The sequence below is a fragment of the Carica papaya genome, chromosome 4 (genome assembly GCF_054855325.1).
Source record: "Carica papaya isolate Zhongbai chromosome 4, ASM5485532v1, whole genome shotgun sequence".
NCBI classification, from domain to species: domain Eukaryota; kingdom Viridiplantae; phylum Streptophyta; class Magnoliopsida; order Brassicales; family Caricaceae; genus Carica; species Carica papaya.
The window spans coordinates 12,386,922-12,405,393 of record NC_142312.1 but is presented as its reverse complement, the minus strand read 5'-3'; the positions used below and the strand labels follow the sequence as shown (position 1 = coordinate 12,405,393).

At 41.0% G+C, this 18,472-nt stretch overlaps 1 protein-coding gene across 1 annotated transcript; it reads right to left on the bottom strand.

Moving 5' to 3' along the window:
* Positions 1-262: 262 nt before the first annotated feature.
* On the bottom strand, positions 263-8,011 carry LOC110809424 (ubiquitin-conjugating enzyme E2-17 kDa). The gene is made up of 5 exons (XM_022035252.2): positions 7,863-8,011; positions 7,644-7,757; positions 6,312-6,439; positions 1,879-1,983; positions 263-676 (listed from the first exon to the last, which is right to left on the bottom strand). The coding sequence occupies exons 2-5, from the start codon at positions 7,711-7,713 to the stop codon at positions 533-535; spliced, it is 447 nt and encodes a 148-aa protein (XP_021890944.1). The 5' UTR covers positions 7,714-7,757; positions 7,863-8,011; the 3' UTR covers positions 263-532.
* Positions 8,012-18,472: the final 10,461 nt, after the last annotated feature.

The window sequence follows — 18,472 nt, the reverse complement described above, 5'->3', positions numbered from 1 at the left end:
CTTGGGATGGGCCTTTCATCATTTTGTTACATTCAAATTACTAAAACCCAACCTCCATATCCACCCCTTTTCCTCATACTTACTGATTTATTGTACCAATCTCCATAAACCCTCGCAGGTAGGTTAGGCGGGGTAAGCATTAAGCAACTGTCAAATTCAAGGGGGTGTACGCGTAGGTACAAGAACCTACCTTCCGGTAAAACTAAGCTTCCTTCAATCTATCTGCCACTACCATGTATCTAGTTCCTTTAATCAGCAGAACTAAATAAAACTTATGGGATATAACTTGAATTTCCCGGATGTGCCAACAGGTTGTTAGACCGGCTTCATCAAACTTCAGAACATAATTCCACATACACAACACCAGAATTAAGACAGCATCTGTTTTTAAGGAGGGTAGAATTTGGACGGATCTCTTCCCTAAGGTCCAGTTATATATTGAGGATACACAGGACAAATTCTTGCTTATACGGTCATTTAAACAAACCAACATGGAAATAACCCTTCCTCTCCCGCACACTGCAGCAGCATACTAACCCATAGCATACTTCTGGGTCCAGCTCCTTGCAGTCGTCTCATACTTGCTCCTATCTGTCTTGTACATGTGTGCAATCTCAGGTACCAGAGGATCATCAGGATTTGGGTCCGTTAACAGTGAACAGATTGATAGCAGCACCTGAAAGCAACAAATAATAATAATAATGACAAACCTATCCTCATGCTTCAATAAAAGTAACAAAAAGGGTGGCACCCCCTTGGTGTCTCTGACTTAATATTCTTCTCATACTTTTTATTTTTTTTTTAAAAAAAAAAGAATAACAAAAAGGGTAACTTGCATCACCAATTGCCAAATCATATCCTTATCTTGCCAAAAGAAATATACACTCATTGGGTTGCAGCACTTAAAACATATGAGCTTACAGTTACAGAAAATTTCAAAAAACCGAAGCTCAGAGTATGCAATATGAAAAACTTCAGTAAGTTTTGCACAAAGACAAAACATATGCTGATGGAGGTGACGAAAATTCATCTAAAGCTTCAGTTAAGTATGCACCACTTCTTCGAAAACATCTTTTTAAAAAAAATAAAAAGTATGAACAGCTATTAATGAAAGGACACCAAGAAGGTGTCACCTGTATGCATATTTACATATCAGTAAGTCAATGACATTCCAAAATCATCCCACCTATAAATATCATGACCTAAAATTAAAGAACCAAAAAAGTGTAACTATTTGTCCCTAATTTTATATATTTCACACTCAATCCTCTCAAACGTTCGCCTATTTCTTTCTTTCCACACCACCCAAAAGATAATTAAAGGAATTAGAAGTGAAGCTTTTTTTTTTTTATAAAAACCCGCCCAAGCCCTGAGTTCATCTCTTACCGACACCCCCCACCCCGCCCGAATAACCCAATTAATCCCCAACAATCCATAACCATAGACAAAATCTAGATATGCATGCAAAGGAAAGTTTTATGAGTAAAAAGTCCATTGGTGCAAGTACTATTATTACAATAAAAATTGCTTTTTCCTAAAATTTTCTTGTTCTTGAAATTCACTAAAGCTGAAATGCACCTTTCAGCTTGACATGGTATGCTAAGCAGTAAAAGTACAAAATGATAAACCATATTAGGGATGCCTATAGTTGTACCCAAAAATACCAACTAAATGAAATAATAATTCTAGATCTGCTTATTTGCATGGAGTTTAGAGTAATACAATTGACAATTATGGGACTAGACCATGGGATCATGCAAAGAATGAAAATGCAGCAAGCCATATTTAAAGGGCATTTAAAACACACTCAATTTATATTCTGACATAAAGACACTCCATATGTTAAGATGCTTTGGGATATTAAAATTCAAAATAAACCTTTGATATGGTGAGGGCAGGACTCCACTGCTCTTTCAAGATGTCCAGGCAAATGCTACCATTGCTGTTGATGTTAGGGTGAAAGACCTTTGTCCTAAATGCAACCTGCAGTAACAATACAATAGGATGACACGCAGATGATGATACCCAAAGAAGGAAATTTAGAACTGGAAATCTATGCAACCTTATGAAAAACAAAAGAAATTACAATCACACATGCGGATGCAACTTTTAAGTAGTACATATTCTCGAAGACATCTATGAACCCTTAGCAATGTACATAACATGATTCTTTAACAAAACGCAGAGGCAGTGTTTAACTACCAATAGATGTATACTTAAGAACAGGAACTATGTTTTTCCATCATGTGGCCTGGTCTTTTTTCAGGTAAAATGAAGGTCCCACTATTACATTAATTCATTATTCCATCATAATAAAGTTGAAGCTAATGCTACTCTCTTGATCCTAAATTATAAACTAGCGCATATTTTGAAAATGTCACATTTTCCAGACATCTGGAGACTAGGATCTTCACTAGACAAGGAGACCATACAGAAAGGAAACAGTACTCAATTAACTTTCATTGATCAATCAAAGTGCTGGACAGTATCCTATGGCTATCTTTAGCTCAAATGCCAATTCCATGGAATAAAAAAAGGAATACGAACACAATAGAGATGATATATGTTCAAAAAATAATAATAATCTAATTCCATTTCTAATTCAAGGGGAAGTATGGTTCCTCTATGATCAAAGTATGAACTACAACTCCATTACAATAAGATCAATACGACAACCAAATTATTTCAATTGTGAATCAACTATAGAAATTATAATTCAATCCCACATATCAAGCATTTCAGTTGAGGAATGGAGAGAGAACATAATAAAAACTCAAGCAAACAGACCACAAGGATCACTCTACAGAGGACCTTTGCATATCATGACATGCAAATAATAGAATTTAGGATTATTATCATTTTAGTTCCAGAACTCTAAGCAAAATTATAATTTGATCATAAAATTTTTCTTATTTTGAAAAAAAAAAATTTCCCCTTAAGAGCACCAAGGAGGTGCAACTCAATACAAAAAACATATACATAATTTACAATCGCGCACAGGAGAGAAGATCAAAGAGATACAAAGTTTCAATACCATCAGAGATGGAGATTCCCCTTAAGCAAATACAAAAAATTCTAAACAAGTGACTCTAATCTCAAGAAAGGGAAAGAGTTGTCAAAAGCTCTGTTGCTCTTTCCAAATAACAAAAAAATAGATCCAAATAACAAAAAAATAGAACAGTGAATGACAGAGGTAATCTTCTTGGACTTACGAGAAGCAATACCAGCCCATGCCCATGTTCTTCTTGACTACAAAATTTTCTATCATTATAAATTAATCCCTGATTCTATGAACATGTTCCAAATATGATCTTTTATTAGAAAACATCATTAAAATTTAAAAGGAAACGTAAAACTAAACCAACTGAAAAAAAGACTTAAAAGAGCAATGCAGCTAGCGTCTCAGTTTACCTCAACATTGAGAACCAATTTTAAGCCTCCTTGTGCTTTTTCCCAGACCTAGCGAGCAAAGAAGAACAATGCTACAGAGAGTCTCAGAGGAAAAGATAGGGATGGAGAAGGAAAAAACAATCAGGAAATCAGAGAAAAAGGATTGCCTGCATTTCTTTCAATCCTCCGCTGTCTTTCTCTCCAAACAGTAACTGCTCCTTGTAAAAGAGAGTTGGAGAAATTTGGATTCGCTTTCCTTTGTCTCCTCTACCGTCTCTGGTTTTTCTTTTCTTTTCCTTCTCATGGTGTGCTCAGATTTTTTTCCAGGTCAAAATTTTCTTTTAATGTATGCCCTTCAGTCAATTATTGCATTTTGTTTTGAGGGGGAATACTTAATGGAAAATCTAGATCATGACGCAAAAATCAGTAGGCCAGACTATAAACACACGTGTTCCTTGTTATGCTGTGAATTAGTAGAAAGAGAGAAGAAGTGAGCTATAGTGATTGCTTCCTTGATTAATATCCCATAGAAGTGAGAAGAGAAAGGAAAAGGTTAAATAGGGATATTATTTTGATGTGTCTTTTGAGGTCACGGGAATCATAGTAGCTTAGATGGTGGCTGTGCACACATCATCAGATCCCCAAACAGTTGCATCCAGAGGGGTAAGGTTGGGATTTGGTGGTTGATGAGCATTTGGTCGGGGAGAAGGAAAGTATTTTCTCTTGATGCCCTTAGGAAGGTAAACAAGAGTAACAAGAAGTACACTGTGGGAAATATTGAGGGTTGTGCGGAAATGGCATTTCAGACCCTTTCGAGACAGATGCATATTCTCGAACCTTTTTTTGGCCCAAACAAAGTATAAGAAAGTTTTACATTTTCCATCTAAAATTTGATGGCCTTACAAAAAACTACAAGTTGAAACAAATTGTAAATTTAGAGACAAAAAACACAAGTTAAGTTTAGGAACCAAATAGTAACATGGATCATACCCAAACCAAGTGCCTGGCTTAGTGCAGAAGATTCCTTCTTGGTCGACCTTGGACCACTTTCTGCTTTACCTGGAAATGGGTGGGCATTCAACAGGAGCCTTGTCCTTTCAGATTGAAACAAATGGCTTAGACTTACAGGTTTCATGCACAAATCCAATAAGTGGTGAGTGCAGTCTTAGGTGGATGGCTTTGCTTTTTAGGATGGCAAGGAGGTTGTACCATGTCAAATCTAGATTTAAGCAGTGGAGTAAGGATGAGTTTGCAGACATACAGCTAAACGGGAAGCATGTATGCAGGTTTTCTCCTACTTTGGTAACAGAGGTTGAGATGACTTTACATTGTTGAAGAAGGGGGAGCACGAGCCTAGGGTGGAGCCAATCAACCATCTTTGGAAGGAGAAGACTTCTCAGAAACAGAGATCTAGAGGTACCTTTATCAAGGAAGAGGATAAAGTACTTGATCTTTCATAATCTAGCTATCCATCATAGAATATATAAGTTTATGGTGAAAATGGAGCTGAGTAGCCTTTTTTTTATTGTAATGGTGGCATGGGAGATGCAACAGAAGTTTATTTTGAGAATTTCTATCAAGAACCTATTGATTGATGCCCTACCCTGGAATTTTTTCCATTCACACGGGGCCACACCTGTTTTATTTGACCCGTTTTCCTTTCTTGGCCCAGCTAAATTCAGCCTATTTCCAATCTTCCTCTCCTCATTGGACTCCTCAACCCGAGGCCCATTCAGGGGCCCAGCTCTCCCAAAAAGACAACCTTTTTTGTGTTTCAATGAATTTTAAATTTCACCCAGTTTATCTTGAAGTCAGGTCTCTTCTTCCCTACCCAACTCCCCTCTTGCTTACCCTCCTTCACCACATCAGCAAAACTCCTCTCTCCCCTCACCTCTAGTCTCACAATCATCTCCATCTTACAGCTTGGGCAATGTAGCATAACCACAGTGGTGTCATAGACTACAGACCAGCAATGCTTCTCCTTCATGATTATCATTTAATTGGTTGAATCATGATTATTTGAAATTGTAATTGCTGACGAAGTTTATTCCTAATTCATGAGTGGAGATCATTTAGTGGTATACCAAAGTAAGAATAAGCTAATTTATCTTTAGGATCATTTACCTTTTTAGCATTACATTGTATGGGATATAATCCTTTAAATGAAATTTTATAATTAAAAATAATTATATGAATCACAATATGAAAATAATTTTATTAATTTTATAAAAATGAAAAAAGACAAGACAACATTATAATAGTAAGTTCCAACAGCTTATTAAGCAAAGTTATATGAAATTTTATAATTTTATTAATTAAATATTATATCGATATCAATTTAGTATGTAATAACCTATAAATTTTATCAATATATAGATGCAGCATTTGCTGTATGTGCTATATCTTTAGATACATATAGTAAGGAGGGATACTATCATCGCTTATAATTTGTTATAGCTTGGTTTTAATTTCTGATACTAAAAATAGTATAATGTTTATATGAGCTATTACTAATTGCGAACAAGAGATCATAATATAACTGCAAATCAATTACAGATAGATCTTTACCACCATATAGCTATTCAATTTCAATCTTATTCCATTCAAACAGACCAAACATGTCACAAGCTAAGTCACTAGAAAAACACAGAATTCTTCTGCTAGCCTTCTCCACAAGCTTACAAGGTGAGTAACTTTTTATTTGAACACTCGTGTTAATCAATAAGTTTCTTTTTTTCTTTACATGCTAATCAATGAATTAACAAAAGATATCACATATAATAAACATAAGGATGTTGACCAAAAAAGGGAAGAAAGTAAAGTAATGTTTAACCTGAAGTAACTTTATGAAAGAGAAAAAAGAGATTGCATGGAAATATATTACCAGCTTATTGCTTCTACCATAGAAGTTATTTAAGTACCTTAGGTGGTTTGAATGGATAGTCTGGAGGAAAATGAATTGTGACTAGAAACACTCCACCTGCATATGGGCTGTCAGGAGGACCCATAATTGTTGCTTGCCAGTGAAACATGTCTTCAGCAACTGGGCCTAAAGATATACAGCAGGGAGAGCAAAGATAGTTGGATTGAATTAGTGCAGTGCAAGAAAAGGGATAAATAATCCCATATAGTGTAATATTTAACGAGAAAACCAAAAAGAAGAAACTGAAATGGAAAAATCAAGCTGGAAAAAGTTATGTGCACAAAGTTGTTTTCCTATCATGGCTGAAAAGGCGGCATTTTCACATAGGGAATGATAACTTTTTCATTCCCGATAAGCAATGTTTCTTCTAGAAGCAAAGTCAACTTGTTTAAATAAATTAAGGGAGTGAAAAATCTAGCAGGGCTCGCAAAAAGGGATCCCACCAAGTGGTTGCTTTTATACCGAACTTCACAGTTTTACTCTTTTAGCGTGCAGATGTTTTGAGGAATATCGAACCCTCCAACTAAATGTTGGTTATTTTCTTTAATACTGGCTTGACTTCCAAAGGACTTAATTTTTGGACCCATATATGATTGACGTATACAATGTCTAACAAAAAAAGAGACAATAACCATCTAACAAAGACCTAAGCAGAGCATGGTAACGATTTACCCGCATGAGCCAATTATAAAAGGAAATCATCATTGTCACTTCCCACAAACATGGTAGATGCTCGGTAGCACCATGAAGTCAATGCAGTAAATGTACTTTTCATTTGAGTCATACAGGATCTAAGAATTCACACTAAAGCTAAAGGTACCGTTAAGTTACATTTATGATAACGATTAGCAAGTAGATTAAAAACCTTTTTTTCATCATATTTTTTGTATATCAAAATAAAAGCAGGTAGATAGCAGCTTAATTATATTTTTTAAAAAATATAATTATATTTTTAAAAAAAAAAAATTATAAATTAAGTAAACTGCAAAACCAAAACAGTGGAAAAAAATGCATATCATTTTCTCAAGTTACAAAAGCATCGAAATTATAGCGCTAATATCGACTCTCTCCTCTCATGCAATAACAAAACTGCATAGTAATCCCACGACTTGGAAAAACAAATTCGAAGACCACAAACTTCAGGCAAACCACAAGCAGAAATCACAACGTGGATAGAAAAGGAAAACACGCGAAAAAGAGACACTTAATTTGTTCAACGAGACAAATATAACAGAAGGATCAAAACATAGAACCAACAATAATCAATCAAACAAAAACAAACGAGATCAAACGAAAAGAAAAATGGATCCAAGGAGAAGACAAGAGCAACCTGCGCTGCAAGAGGTAGGAGGATCCTTCTGGAGATCCTTGAGCTCCTTCAAGATCCGCTTCGATGCCATATCCTAAACCCTAAAAATGATCCACAAACCCTAGATCGCCCGAGCTTATTATACAAATGAAAACAGAGAGAATTCAAAACCAAAAGTCAAAGATCGAACCCCCAAAAAAAAAAAAATCAATTGGATTGATGAAGGAGAAGTCGTAGTACCTGCGAGAGATCCTCCTGTTGGGTTCTAACAAAGGAGAGAGCTTCCAGTGAAAAGAAACTTCGATAATATTTTATTTTTATATAAAATCAAAAGGAAAAAGAATAAAGAGCTTACGTGGAGAGTGCTTATTGGTTAGTGATGGACCCGAAAGTTTAATTTAATTATATTTAGTTTTAGGTTGGCATCAGGACTCGATTTTACCTGTTGACACTTGACCTTCCCAGTTTTATTTTTCTTATCCGTAATTCTTCCTACGGATGTGTTTTTTTTTTTAATCGGTTGTCTTATAAAAAATATTTTTACAATTACAACTTTTATATTTAAAAAAAAATAAAATGAAATGCTATTTCGAAGAAGGATATTAACATTTTAATTATGAAAATTATAAAAATTATTTTTATAAAATTTACCAAGCAAAGCATTCTTTTTAAATGGTAAAGATATAAATAGTGAACTATTTTGCAATTAAAATTTTGTACTAATGTAATTTTAGGTTTATTTATTATTTACTACTATTAATTATGTATTTTGTTTAAATAAGTTTCCTAAATCTTTTTAGTATTTAAATGCATCTAATCTCTATTTTAGCATAGCCATATATAAAAATATCTATTTAATTCTGATTTGTTAAATTGAATCTTAAGTTTTTGTACCAAATATAAACTTGAATATAAAAATTTATCATAATAAAATGTCAAGAAAAATCTTTCACTAACAATATATATGATATTTATATTTTTAGTATATTTATTTTTCAAAAAATATTTAAAAGATAAAAGAATCGAAAAATTCATGTGATACTTTCAAAAAATTATTTAGAAATTTTTATATCAAGATCCTCACATTAAGAACTCACAAATTCTTGACAAAAGAATCAAATGTTATGTAATGATTTGAATAAAATGCAGAACTCAAAAAAAATTTTTCTCGTTACTTGATATTACAACTAATTTTAGGACAAGAATTGTAGACTAAGGCCCTCTTTAGATATATTTTAGTGATTGGTAATTAATATATGGTAATAACAATGATTGTATTATAATGACATAGGATGAGAATAACAAAATTTTTTTATATTTGGATGATTGTGTATTAATGTATGTTAATGACAACTGTTTTATATGGATGATAGAATAGTATAATTGTAACGGCCCCAGAAATTTAAATGAAATATATGTGTTAAAAACGTCAAATGCGGAAGCGTGATAAAAATTTTGACTAACATCCCTTACACAATAACCAAAACGTACTCAAAATATGAAATTACAAACTAACTAAAAGAGAAACTCGAAAATAAAAACTATAAATATAACTACGGAGTCTTTAGGCGTCCCCTTCGCCGTCTTCCTGCGGAACGGGCTCGGGAACAATGTCTTCATGATCTGAAATGGTTAAATAAGGAATGAGCTACACCAGCCCAATAAAGACATTACACTATCTCACCGCCACGGAGGTAAAGGTGGGTAGAAAACACAAAAAGACCAATGGAGCATAATTTATAACAAATTCTTTTATCAATAATAAAATCATTTACTGTCCATTTATCTCGGTGAAGTTCATAAAACAACATACGAAAGCAATAACATTATCATCATCATGAAATCATATGAACTGTATAACATAATACCTACCACGCCTTTGCATTTCAATCATTACACAACATATTTTTCCTCATTTACCAGCCTACTAGTATCCATGGGGATCCATAGGGGTCCCGCTACCCGTGAACCCTTAACACTTGTAATCAGATTCCAGGGCCGTCCCCATACCCCATCCGGTATGGGCGCCAAGACCATAAACCTCAATACCCCGTCCGGTATGAGGGTGAAACGGGCTGTCCCCATACCCCGTCCAGTATGGGCGCCAAAACACATAAGGTCTCCATACCCCGTCCGGTATGAGAGACCACAATCCCGATAGGGTTTCCTACGGACCCGGTCTGTCCACCATCTCCCAGGATATCTAGTCAGGCTGACTACATTATCCAATTATCAATTTACGTAACCTTTTATTCCCTTTTTCCTCAGTCAGCATCATCAAATCACACACAAACAAGCAAACCAGTAATTTATGCCAAACAAGGCAACACACAACATCGGGTTCTCAGTCATTCAACCCATAATCAATAAAACAGTGATATATGTACACAAAACTATGAAATAAAAACATCAGACCTCATACTGCATTTAAAACTGTAAAATAGGACAAACAACAGCTGACTGACAAACACACCAGACTCGGGCTCCATTAGCGACCTTAAATAATTTCACATATCTATTGATTCATGAAATATCGTTTTATCATTTATTGAACTTTAATACCGTGATAGAAAATAGGGTGAGGGGTCCTTACATGTTTCGGGGTCTGAATACGGCTCTACAGTGCGCCTACAGGCTATCCCTAATTTTCCTTGAATTTTTTCTGGGAAGCTGAAACGCACTATTAATACCTGCACGTGTCCCAAAAATCCCAAATTAGGCCTAGGGCCCCTTTCGGCCAATATCGCAATTCCGGCACGGCGGCTCCGCCGTACTCCGGCGACGGCGCCGCCGCTTGAGGTGACGATTCGCCTCAGGTTGGCCGTTTTTGGCCGAATTCGGCCACACTTGCATCGGTCCCTGCGATAAAACAACCCTAGGGCCCTCGGTGGGCCAAAAAATTACGAAAAACCGAAGCTTACCGGTGGCGGTGCTCTCGGGTGCGGTGGCTCTCCGGTGTGAATCGTGTTTTGGTGATTTGGCTCTAATTAACCTATAGAGAAAAGAACGGTGATCACAGTGGTATAAAATTTGCATCGAACGGAGGCCGGGAAGGGCCTCATCGGAGGCAAAAATCGAGGAGGGGCGAGGCGACGCCGTTGGGTTTCGGCTGAGTTTTTCGGCCGTTTGGCCGGTGGTTTGGCTCCAGTTTAGCCATAGGCGGACTCAGCGTCGAAAAACGAGCAAGGGGGAGAAAAATTACCTCGATCGGCGGTCAGAAATTTCCCCGGTGCGGCGGTGGGTGGCGGCGGCTGGCTCCTCCGGCGACTAGTTCTTCTTCTCTGGCGAGCACTGGCGGCTAGGGTTTCTTTGGTCAGGTGTGGGTGGGGGTATTTATACTCTTCGCCTTTTAATCTTGACCGTCCATCAAGATTGAATCTGGGCTGTTCGATCGCGATTTAATTGGGATTAAATCTGGGCCGTTCATCGCGATGCAATCTGGGCCGTCCGTGCCTGATTGAATCTAGGTCGTCCGTGCGCGTGAATTTGGGCCGTCCGCGCGCGTGAATCTGGGCCGTCCGTGCGCACGTTTGATCTGAGCCGTCCGTGCGTGCGAGAACGGATCTGGGCCGTCCGATCGCACGCACGCGGATCGCCCCCGTGGCCCGTCCCCTGGTCAGCGTGTCCTTGCCACGCGGCGCGTCCTGGTTGGCCGAGGTTGCTGACCGGGCCACTGACGTGGCTACTGACGTGGTGTTGACGTGGCACAACTTTTTTAAATTACGTTTTGACCCCCGGTTTCCGATTTTCTTTTCAAAAACACCCCCAGAACCCAAATTTTCACCCATTTTTCCCAAAATTAATTTCAATTAAATCCAAATAATATTTTTACCCAATTTTATTATTATTATTATTATTTTTTTTATTAAATTAAATTAAATAAATCAATTAAAATTTCAATAATTACAAAATAAACTAAATAAAATAAATTAAAAAAAAAATAATAATAATAATAAAATTAATGGGTGTTACAACTCTCCCCCCCTTAAAGAAATTTGGTCCCCCAAATTTGCCTCTTACTCTTGGTCGAACAAATGGGGATACTGGGCTCTAAATTTTGATTCCAGTTCCCAAGTAGCCTCCCTGAGCGTGAGGTAGGCCACACGACCTTTACAAATGATATTTTCCAGTTGCGGAGTATTCTGCTCTTTCGGTCCGTGATACCGACCGGTACTTCTTCATAAGACAAGTCTTCTTGGAGTGGAAGCGGTTCATGAGCCAAGACATGAGAAGGGTCCGGGTTGTACTTACGTAGTATAGATACGTGAAACACGTTGTGGACTCTGGAGAGCTCGGGAGGTAGTGCTAGTCTGTAGGCAGCGGTACCAATCCTGTCTAAGATTTCAATTGGTCCAATATATCGGGGGTTTAATTTTTCCCTTCTGCCGAACCTACTAATTCCCCTGAAAGGAGTGACCTTAAGAAACACACAGTCGCCTTTCTCAAACGCTAGGTCTCTCCTCCAGATATCTACATAACTCTTCTGCCTCCTCTGAGCTGTCTGAATGTTCTTCTTGATTTTAACTATCTTGGACGTGGTCTCCTCTACCAACTCCGGGCTGAACAATCTTCTATCGCCCACTTCCTCCCAACAAATCGGTGAACTGCATGGGCGCCCATATAGCGCCTCATATGGAGCCATGCCGATACTTGCTTGGTAGCTGTTGTTGTAGGCAAACTCTATCAGGGGTAGATGGTCGTCCCAATGGCCCCCGGAGTCAAGGACACAAGCTCGGAGGATATCCTCAAGCGTACGAATTGTCCTCTCTGATTGTCCATCAGTCTGGGGATGGAAGGCAGTACTAAGAGACAGCTTTGTTCCCATAGCTTGCTGGAAGCTACTCCAAAACCGAGAGGTAAACCTGGGATCCCTGTCGGACACTACTGTTACTGGAACCCCATGCAATCTGACTATCTCCCGGATATACATCCTTGCCAACTTGTCCAATGAATCGGTCATCCTGATGGCTAGGAAGTGGGAAGACTTGGTAAGTCGGTCAACGATTACCCATATGGCATCGTGTCCTGAACACGCCTTGGGTAGCCCTGATACGAAGTCCATGGTGATATGTTCCCACTTCTACTCCGGGATCGGTAAAGGCTGAAGTAACCCACCTGGGCGCTGATGCTCTGCCTTGACCTGCTGACATACCAAACATTTAGATACAAAGTCGGCTATGTCTCTCTTCATCCCATGCCACCAAAACCGAGGTCGCATGCTTTGGTACATTTTGGTGCTTCCTGGGTGCATGGCAAACTTCGAGCCATAAAACTCTGTCATGATGTCCCTTTTTAACTCACTGTCATCTGGGACACACACTCTGTCTTGGAAACGAAGTAGTCCATCGGCAGACATTCGGAATTCTGAGCTCCCTCCCTGTTCTGCATCCTTCTTGCGGGCTACCAGGGCGGGGTCAACTGTCTGGGCTTCTCTTATTCTCTGAATTAACTCGGGTTGGACTGTCAGGCAGCTCAAACATGTGACCCTCTTCAGATCATGAAGTCGAACCTGTTGTGTGGCCCCAATTGGTCTGCATTCTGAAACCATCAAATGGGCTAAGATACCTGCATTTTTCCTGCTGAGGGCATCTGCTACCATGTTGCCCTTACCCGGATGGTATAAGATGTCACAATCATAGTCCTTAAGGAGTTCCATCCACCTTCTCTGACGCATGTTGAGATCCTTCTGAGTGAATATGTGTTTCAAACTCTTGTGATCGGTATAGATCTGAAAGGTCTCTCCGTACAAATAATGGCGCAAGGTTTTCAAGGCATGAATGATTGCGGCAAGTTCCAAGTCATGGGTGAGATAGTTCTTCTCATGATTCTTTAACTGTCTGGACCCGTATGCTATAACCTTTCCATGCTGCATCAGGACACACAACTCAGGCCCAGATAGGAGGCATCACTATAAACTGTATATCCTCCCGATCCTCTCGGTAAAGCCAGCACGGGAGCAGTGGTCAGCCGCTTCTTTAATTCTGAGAAACTTCTTTCGCAGTCTTCATTCTACTCAAACTTGGCATTCTTCTTTATGAGTCGGGTTAGAGGAGCTGCTAGACTGGAGAATCCTTCAACGAACCTGCGGTAATAACCTGCCGTTCCCAAGAAGCTACGGATTTCCTTAACTGATGTCAGTTTCTCCCAACCAAGTACCACTTCAACCTTTTCAGGATTCACTGCTACCCATTCCTTCGATATGATGTGTCCTAGGAAGGCAGTCTGCTCAAGCCAGAATCCACACTTACTCAACTTCGCATATAACCTCTTGTTTCTAAGGACCTACAAAACTTGGGTCAGATGGTGAGCATGTTCTTCTCTGCTTTTTGAGTAGACTAAGATACCATCGATGAACACGATGACAAATTGATCCAAGAACTCTTTGAAGACTCTGTTCATCAGATCCATAAAGATTGCTGGGGCGTTGGTTAGCCCGAATGGCATGACTAGGAACTCATAGTGTCCGTACCTGGTTCGAAAGGCCGTCTTAGGGATGTCTTCTGTTCTTATCTTCACCTGGTGGTAACCTGATCGTAGATCTATTTTAGAGAAGACTTGTGCACCATGCAGCTGATCAAAGAGGTCATCAATCCGGGGAAGGGGATACTTATTTTTGATCGTGACCTTGTTCAATCCTCTGTAATTAATGCACAGTCTCAACGTTCCATCTCCATTCCTTGTAAAAGTGACTCCGGCATCCCAAGGGGACACACTGTGTCTAATAAAACCGCTGTCTTGCAATTCAGTGATCTGTTTTCTCAGCTCTTCCATCTCAATGCGGCTCATGCGGTAAGGAGCAACCGAAATGGGCTGGGTACCTACCTGTAGGTCTATAGTGAACTCGACTTCTCTGTCCACTGACAGACTGGGCAGTTCGTCCGGAAACACATTTGGAAAGTCCCGAACTACAGGAATCTCTTGAGTACAAATTTCCCTCTTGGGCTTGCCTAGTCAGAGAAAACAACAAGATTAAGGCAATAGAAGTTAAGAAAACTTGCCATCAAGGAATACGTATTGAATAATTTTATTAATTTGTAAATGGCTCCTCGTTAGGAGGATTAAATACAACTTTCTTGTTGAAGCAATCTATGGTGGCGTGATACGCTACTAGCCAATCCATTCCTAAGATTACATCAAAATCCCCCGTGTCTAACCCTATCAGGTCTACACTCAGCTTCCTATTTGCTATCTCCACGGCACAAGCCCTATAGATAGCTTCCCCTAGTAGTGTTTCACCCCCAGCAGTAGACACAAACAACAGTGATTCAAGTTTATCTGGCGATACATTAATTTTAGGAGCAAAATCATGTGAAACAAAAGAGTGCGATGCACCAGTATCAAATAAAACATGAGCAATACGGTCACAGATAGTATATATACCCTGTACTACATCTGGGTCGGCGTCGGCATCCTGCTGGGTAAGGTTGTATACTCTGCCCTAGATAGGAGGCCTCCCTTGATTCTGGTTCCTCGGGCACTCTCTAGTATAATGCTGGGCACTGCCACAAATGCGATAAGTGTTGTTGAGGTGGTAGCAGGGTCGGTCCCCGTGATTTATGCCACAGTGTTGACAGATCTTCCCACGTGCTGCCCCTGGAGCCTGAGGAGGGGCTTGGATGGCTGGTCTGGGCCTCTTGTTTGGTTGGGTAGGTGCCGGGGGTGCTGGCCTACGGAACGGAGCTGAGGGTCGGGAACTCCCTCCTGGCTGAGGACGGTTGCTGAAGCTTCTTTCCACGATCTGCGCCTTTGCTAGGACTGCTGAATAGGTCTTGAGCTCCAATACTACCAAGTGTTGCCTGATCTCTGGGCGGAGACCTGACTGGAATCTCCTGGCCTTTCGGCCCTCATCCATCAATGTCTTCGGGGAGTATCGGCCCAGCTCGAGGAACTTACAAGCATACTCTGATACTGTCATGTTTCCCTGAACTAGTTGAACAAACTCCGTTTCCTTTAGGTGTCGGATGTGCTCAGGGAGATACTCCGCATGGAAGGCCGTTAGGAACTGCTCCCAAGTGACTGGTGTAGGCAGGGTGGCCTGCTTGAGCTCCCACCAACGTCCTGCTTTCCCTACCAGCATAAAGGAAGCTAGGGCAGCTCTCTGCTCAGGGACTACTCCCAAGATCCTGAAAGCTCTCTCAGTCTCGGTCAGCCAGTACTCGGCCTCTTCGAAAGAGGATCCTCCTGCAAAGGTGGAGGGGTTCAGTCTCCTGTACCTCTCTATGTAGCCCGGGTCGATCAAGAAAGGAGCGGGGTCCCGTGGAGGAGGGACTGGACCCGGCTGGGGATAGACTGTGGGGCCCTGTGGTGGCACCTGCTGAAATGGTGGGGGCACTGGATTGTACTGTGGCGGTGCCGGGCAGTACGGTAGCTGGGGCACCGGTTCATACTGCGGCGGTGGTGCCGGGTGGTACTGTGGTGGAGCAGGCTCGTGCCGGGGTGGCTCGGGATCCGCTTGCTGTAACGGTGGCTCAACCCGTGGTAGTGGGGGAGGTTCGGGTAACTCCCTTCTCTCCTCTCGACCTTGCTGGGCGGCCATGATCTTTTCCAGCATCTCAAATATTCTGTCCACATCTTCCCGAAGGAAATCATCCCGGGCTGCTCGGTTTAGTGGGGGTCTTCCTTTCCTCATCTCTCTGCACCTGCATTTCATAAGGAATGGTTGAGTAATGATTTATCGGTGAATATTTCTCTAAGCATTATTGTGTAAGGGATGGGTCCGGGGAACGCGGCTCTGATACCAACTGTAACGGCCCCGGAAATTTAAATGAAATATATGTGTTAAAAATGTCAAATGCGGAAGCGTGATAAAAATTTTGACTAACATCCCTTACACAATAACCAAAACGTACTCAAAATATGAAATTACAAACTAACTAAAAGAGAAACTCGAAAATAAAAACTATAAATATAACTACGGAGTCTTTAGGCGTCCCCTTCGCCGTCTTCCTGCGGAACGGGCTCGGGAACAATGTCTTCCTGATCTGAAATGGTTAAATAAGGAATGAGCTACACCAGCCCAGTAAAGACATTACACTATCTCACCGCCACGGAGGTAAAGGTGGGTAGAAAACACAAAAAGAACAATGGAGCATAATTTATAACAAAATCTTTTATCAATAATAAAATCCTTTACTGTCCACTTATCTCGGTGAAGTTCATAAAACAACATACGAAAGCAATAACATTATCATCATCATGAAATCATATGAACTGTATAACATAATACCTACCACGCCTTTGCATTTCAATCATTACACAACATATTTTTCCTCATTTACCAGCCTACTAGTATCCATGGGGATCCATAGGGGTCCCGCTACTCGTGAACCCTTAACACTTGTAATCAGATTCCAGGGCCGTCCCCATACCCCGTCCGGTATGGGCGCCAAGACCATAAACCTCAATACCCCGTCCGGTATGAGGGTGAAACGGGCTGTCCCCATACCCTGTCCAGTATGGGCGCCAAAACACATAAGGTCTCCATACCCCGTCCGGTATGAGAGACCACAATCCCGGTAGGGTTTCCTACGGACCCGGTCTGTCCACCATCTCCCAGGATATCTAGTCAGGCTGACTACATTATCCAATTATCAATTTACGTAACCTTTTATTCCCTTTTTCCTCAGTCAGCATCATCAAATCACACACAAACAAGCAAACCAGTAATTTATGTCAAACAAGGCAACACACAACATCGGGTTCTCAGTCATTCAACCCATAATCAATAAAACAGTGATATATGCACACAAAACTATGAAATAAAAACATCAGACCTCATACTGCATTTAAAACTGTAAAATAGAACAAACAACAGCTGACCGACAAACACACCAGACTCGGGCTCCATTAGCGACCTTAAATAATTTCACACATCTATTGATTCATGAAATACCGTTTTATCATTTATTGAACTTTAATACCGTGATAGGAAATAGGGTGAGGAGTCCTTACTTGTTTCGGGGTCTGAATACGGCTCTACAGTGCACCTACAGGCTGTCCTTAATTTTCCTTGAATTTTTTATGGGGAGTTGAAACGCACTACTAGTACCTGCACGTGTCCCAAAAATCCCAAATTAGGCCTAGGGCCCCTTTCGGCCAATATCGCAATTCCGGCACGGCGGCTCCGCCGTGCTCCGGCGACGGTGCTGCCGCTTGCAGCGGCGACGGTGCTGCCGCTTGCAGCGGCGATTCGCCTCGGGTTGGCCGTTTTTGGCCGAATTCGGCCACACTTGCATCGGTCCCTGTGATAAAACAACCTTAGGGCCCTCGGTGGGCCAAAAAATCACGAAAAACCGAAGCTTATCGGTGGCGGTGCTCTCGGGTGCGGTGGCTCTCCGGCGTGAATCATGTTTTGGTGATTTGGCTTCGATTAACCTGTAGAGAAAAGAACGGTGATCACAGTGGTATAAAATTTGCATCGAACGGAGACCGGGAAGGGCCTCATTGGAGGCAAAAACCGAGGAGGGGTGCGGCGGCGCCGCTGGGTTTCGGCTGAGTTTTCCGGCCGTTTGGCCGGTGGTTTAGCTCCGGTTTGGCCATAGGCGGACTCAGCGTCGAAAAACGAGCAAGGGGGAGAAAAAGTACCTAGATCGGCAGTTGGAAATTTCCCCGGTGCGGCGGCGGGCGGCGGCGGCCGGCTCCTTCGGCGAGCACTGGCGGCTAAGGTTTCTTTGGTCAGGTGTGGGTGGGGGTATTTATACCCTTCGCCTTTTAATCTTGACCGTCCATCAAGATTGAATCTGTGCCGTTCGATCGCGCGCACGCGGATCGCCCCCGTGGCCCGTCCCCTCGTCAGCGTGTCCTTGCTACGCGGCGCGTTCTGGTTGGTCGGGGCTGCTGACCGGGCCGCT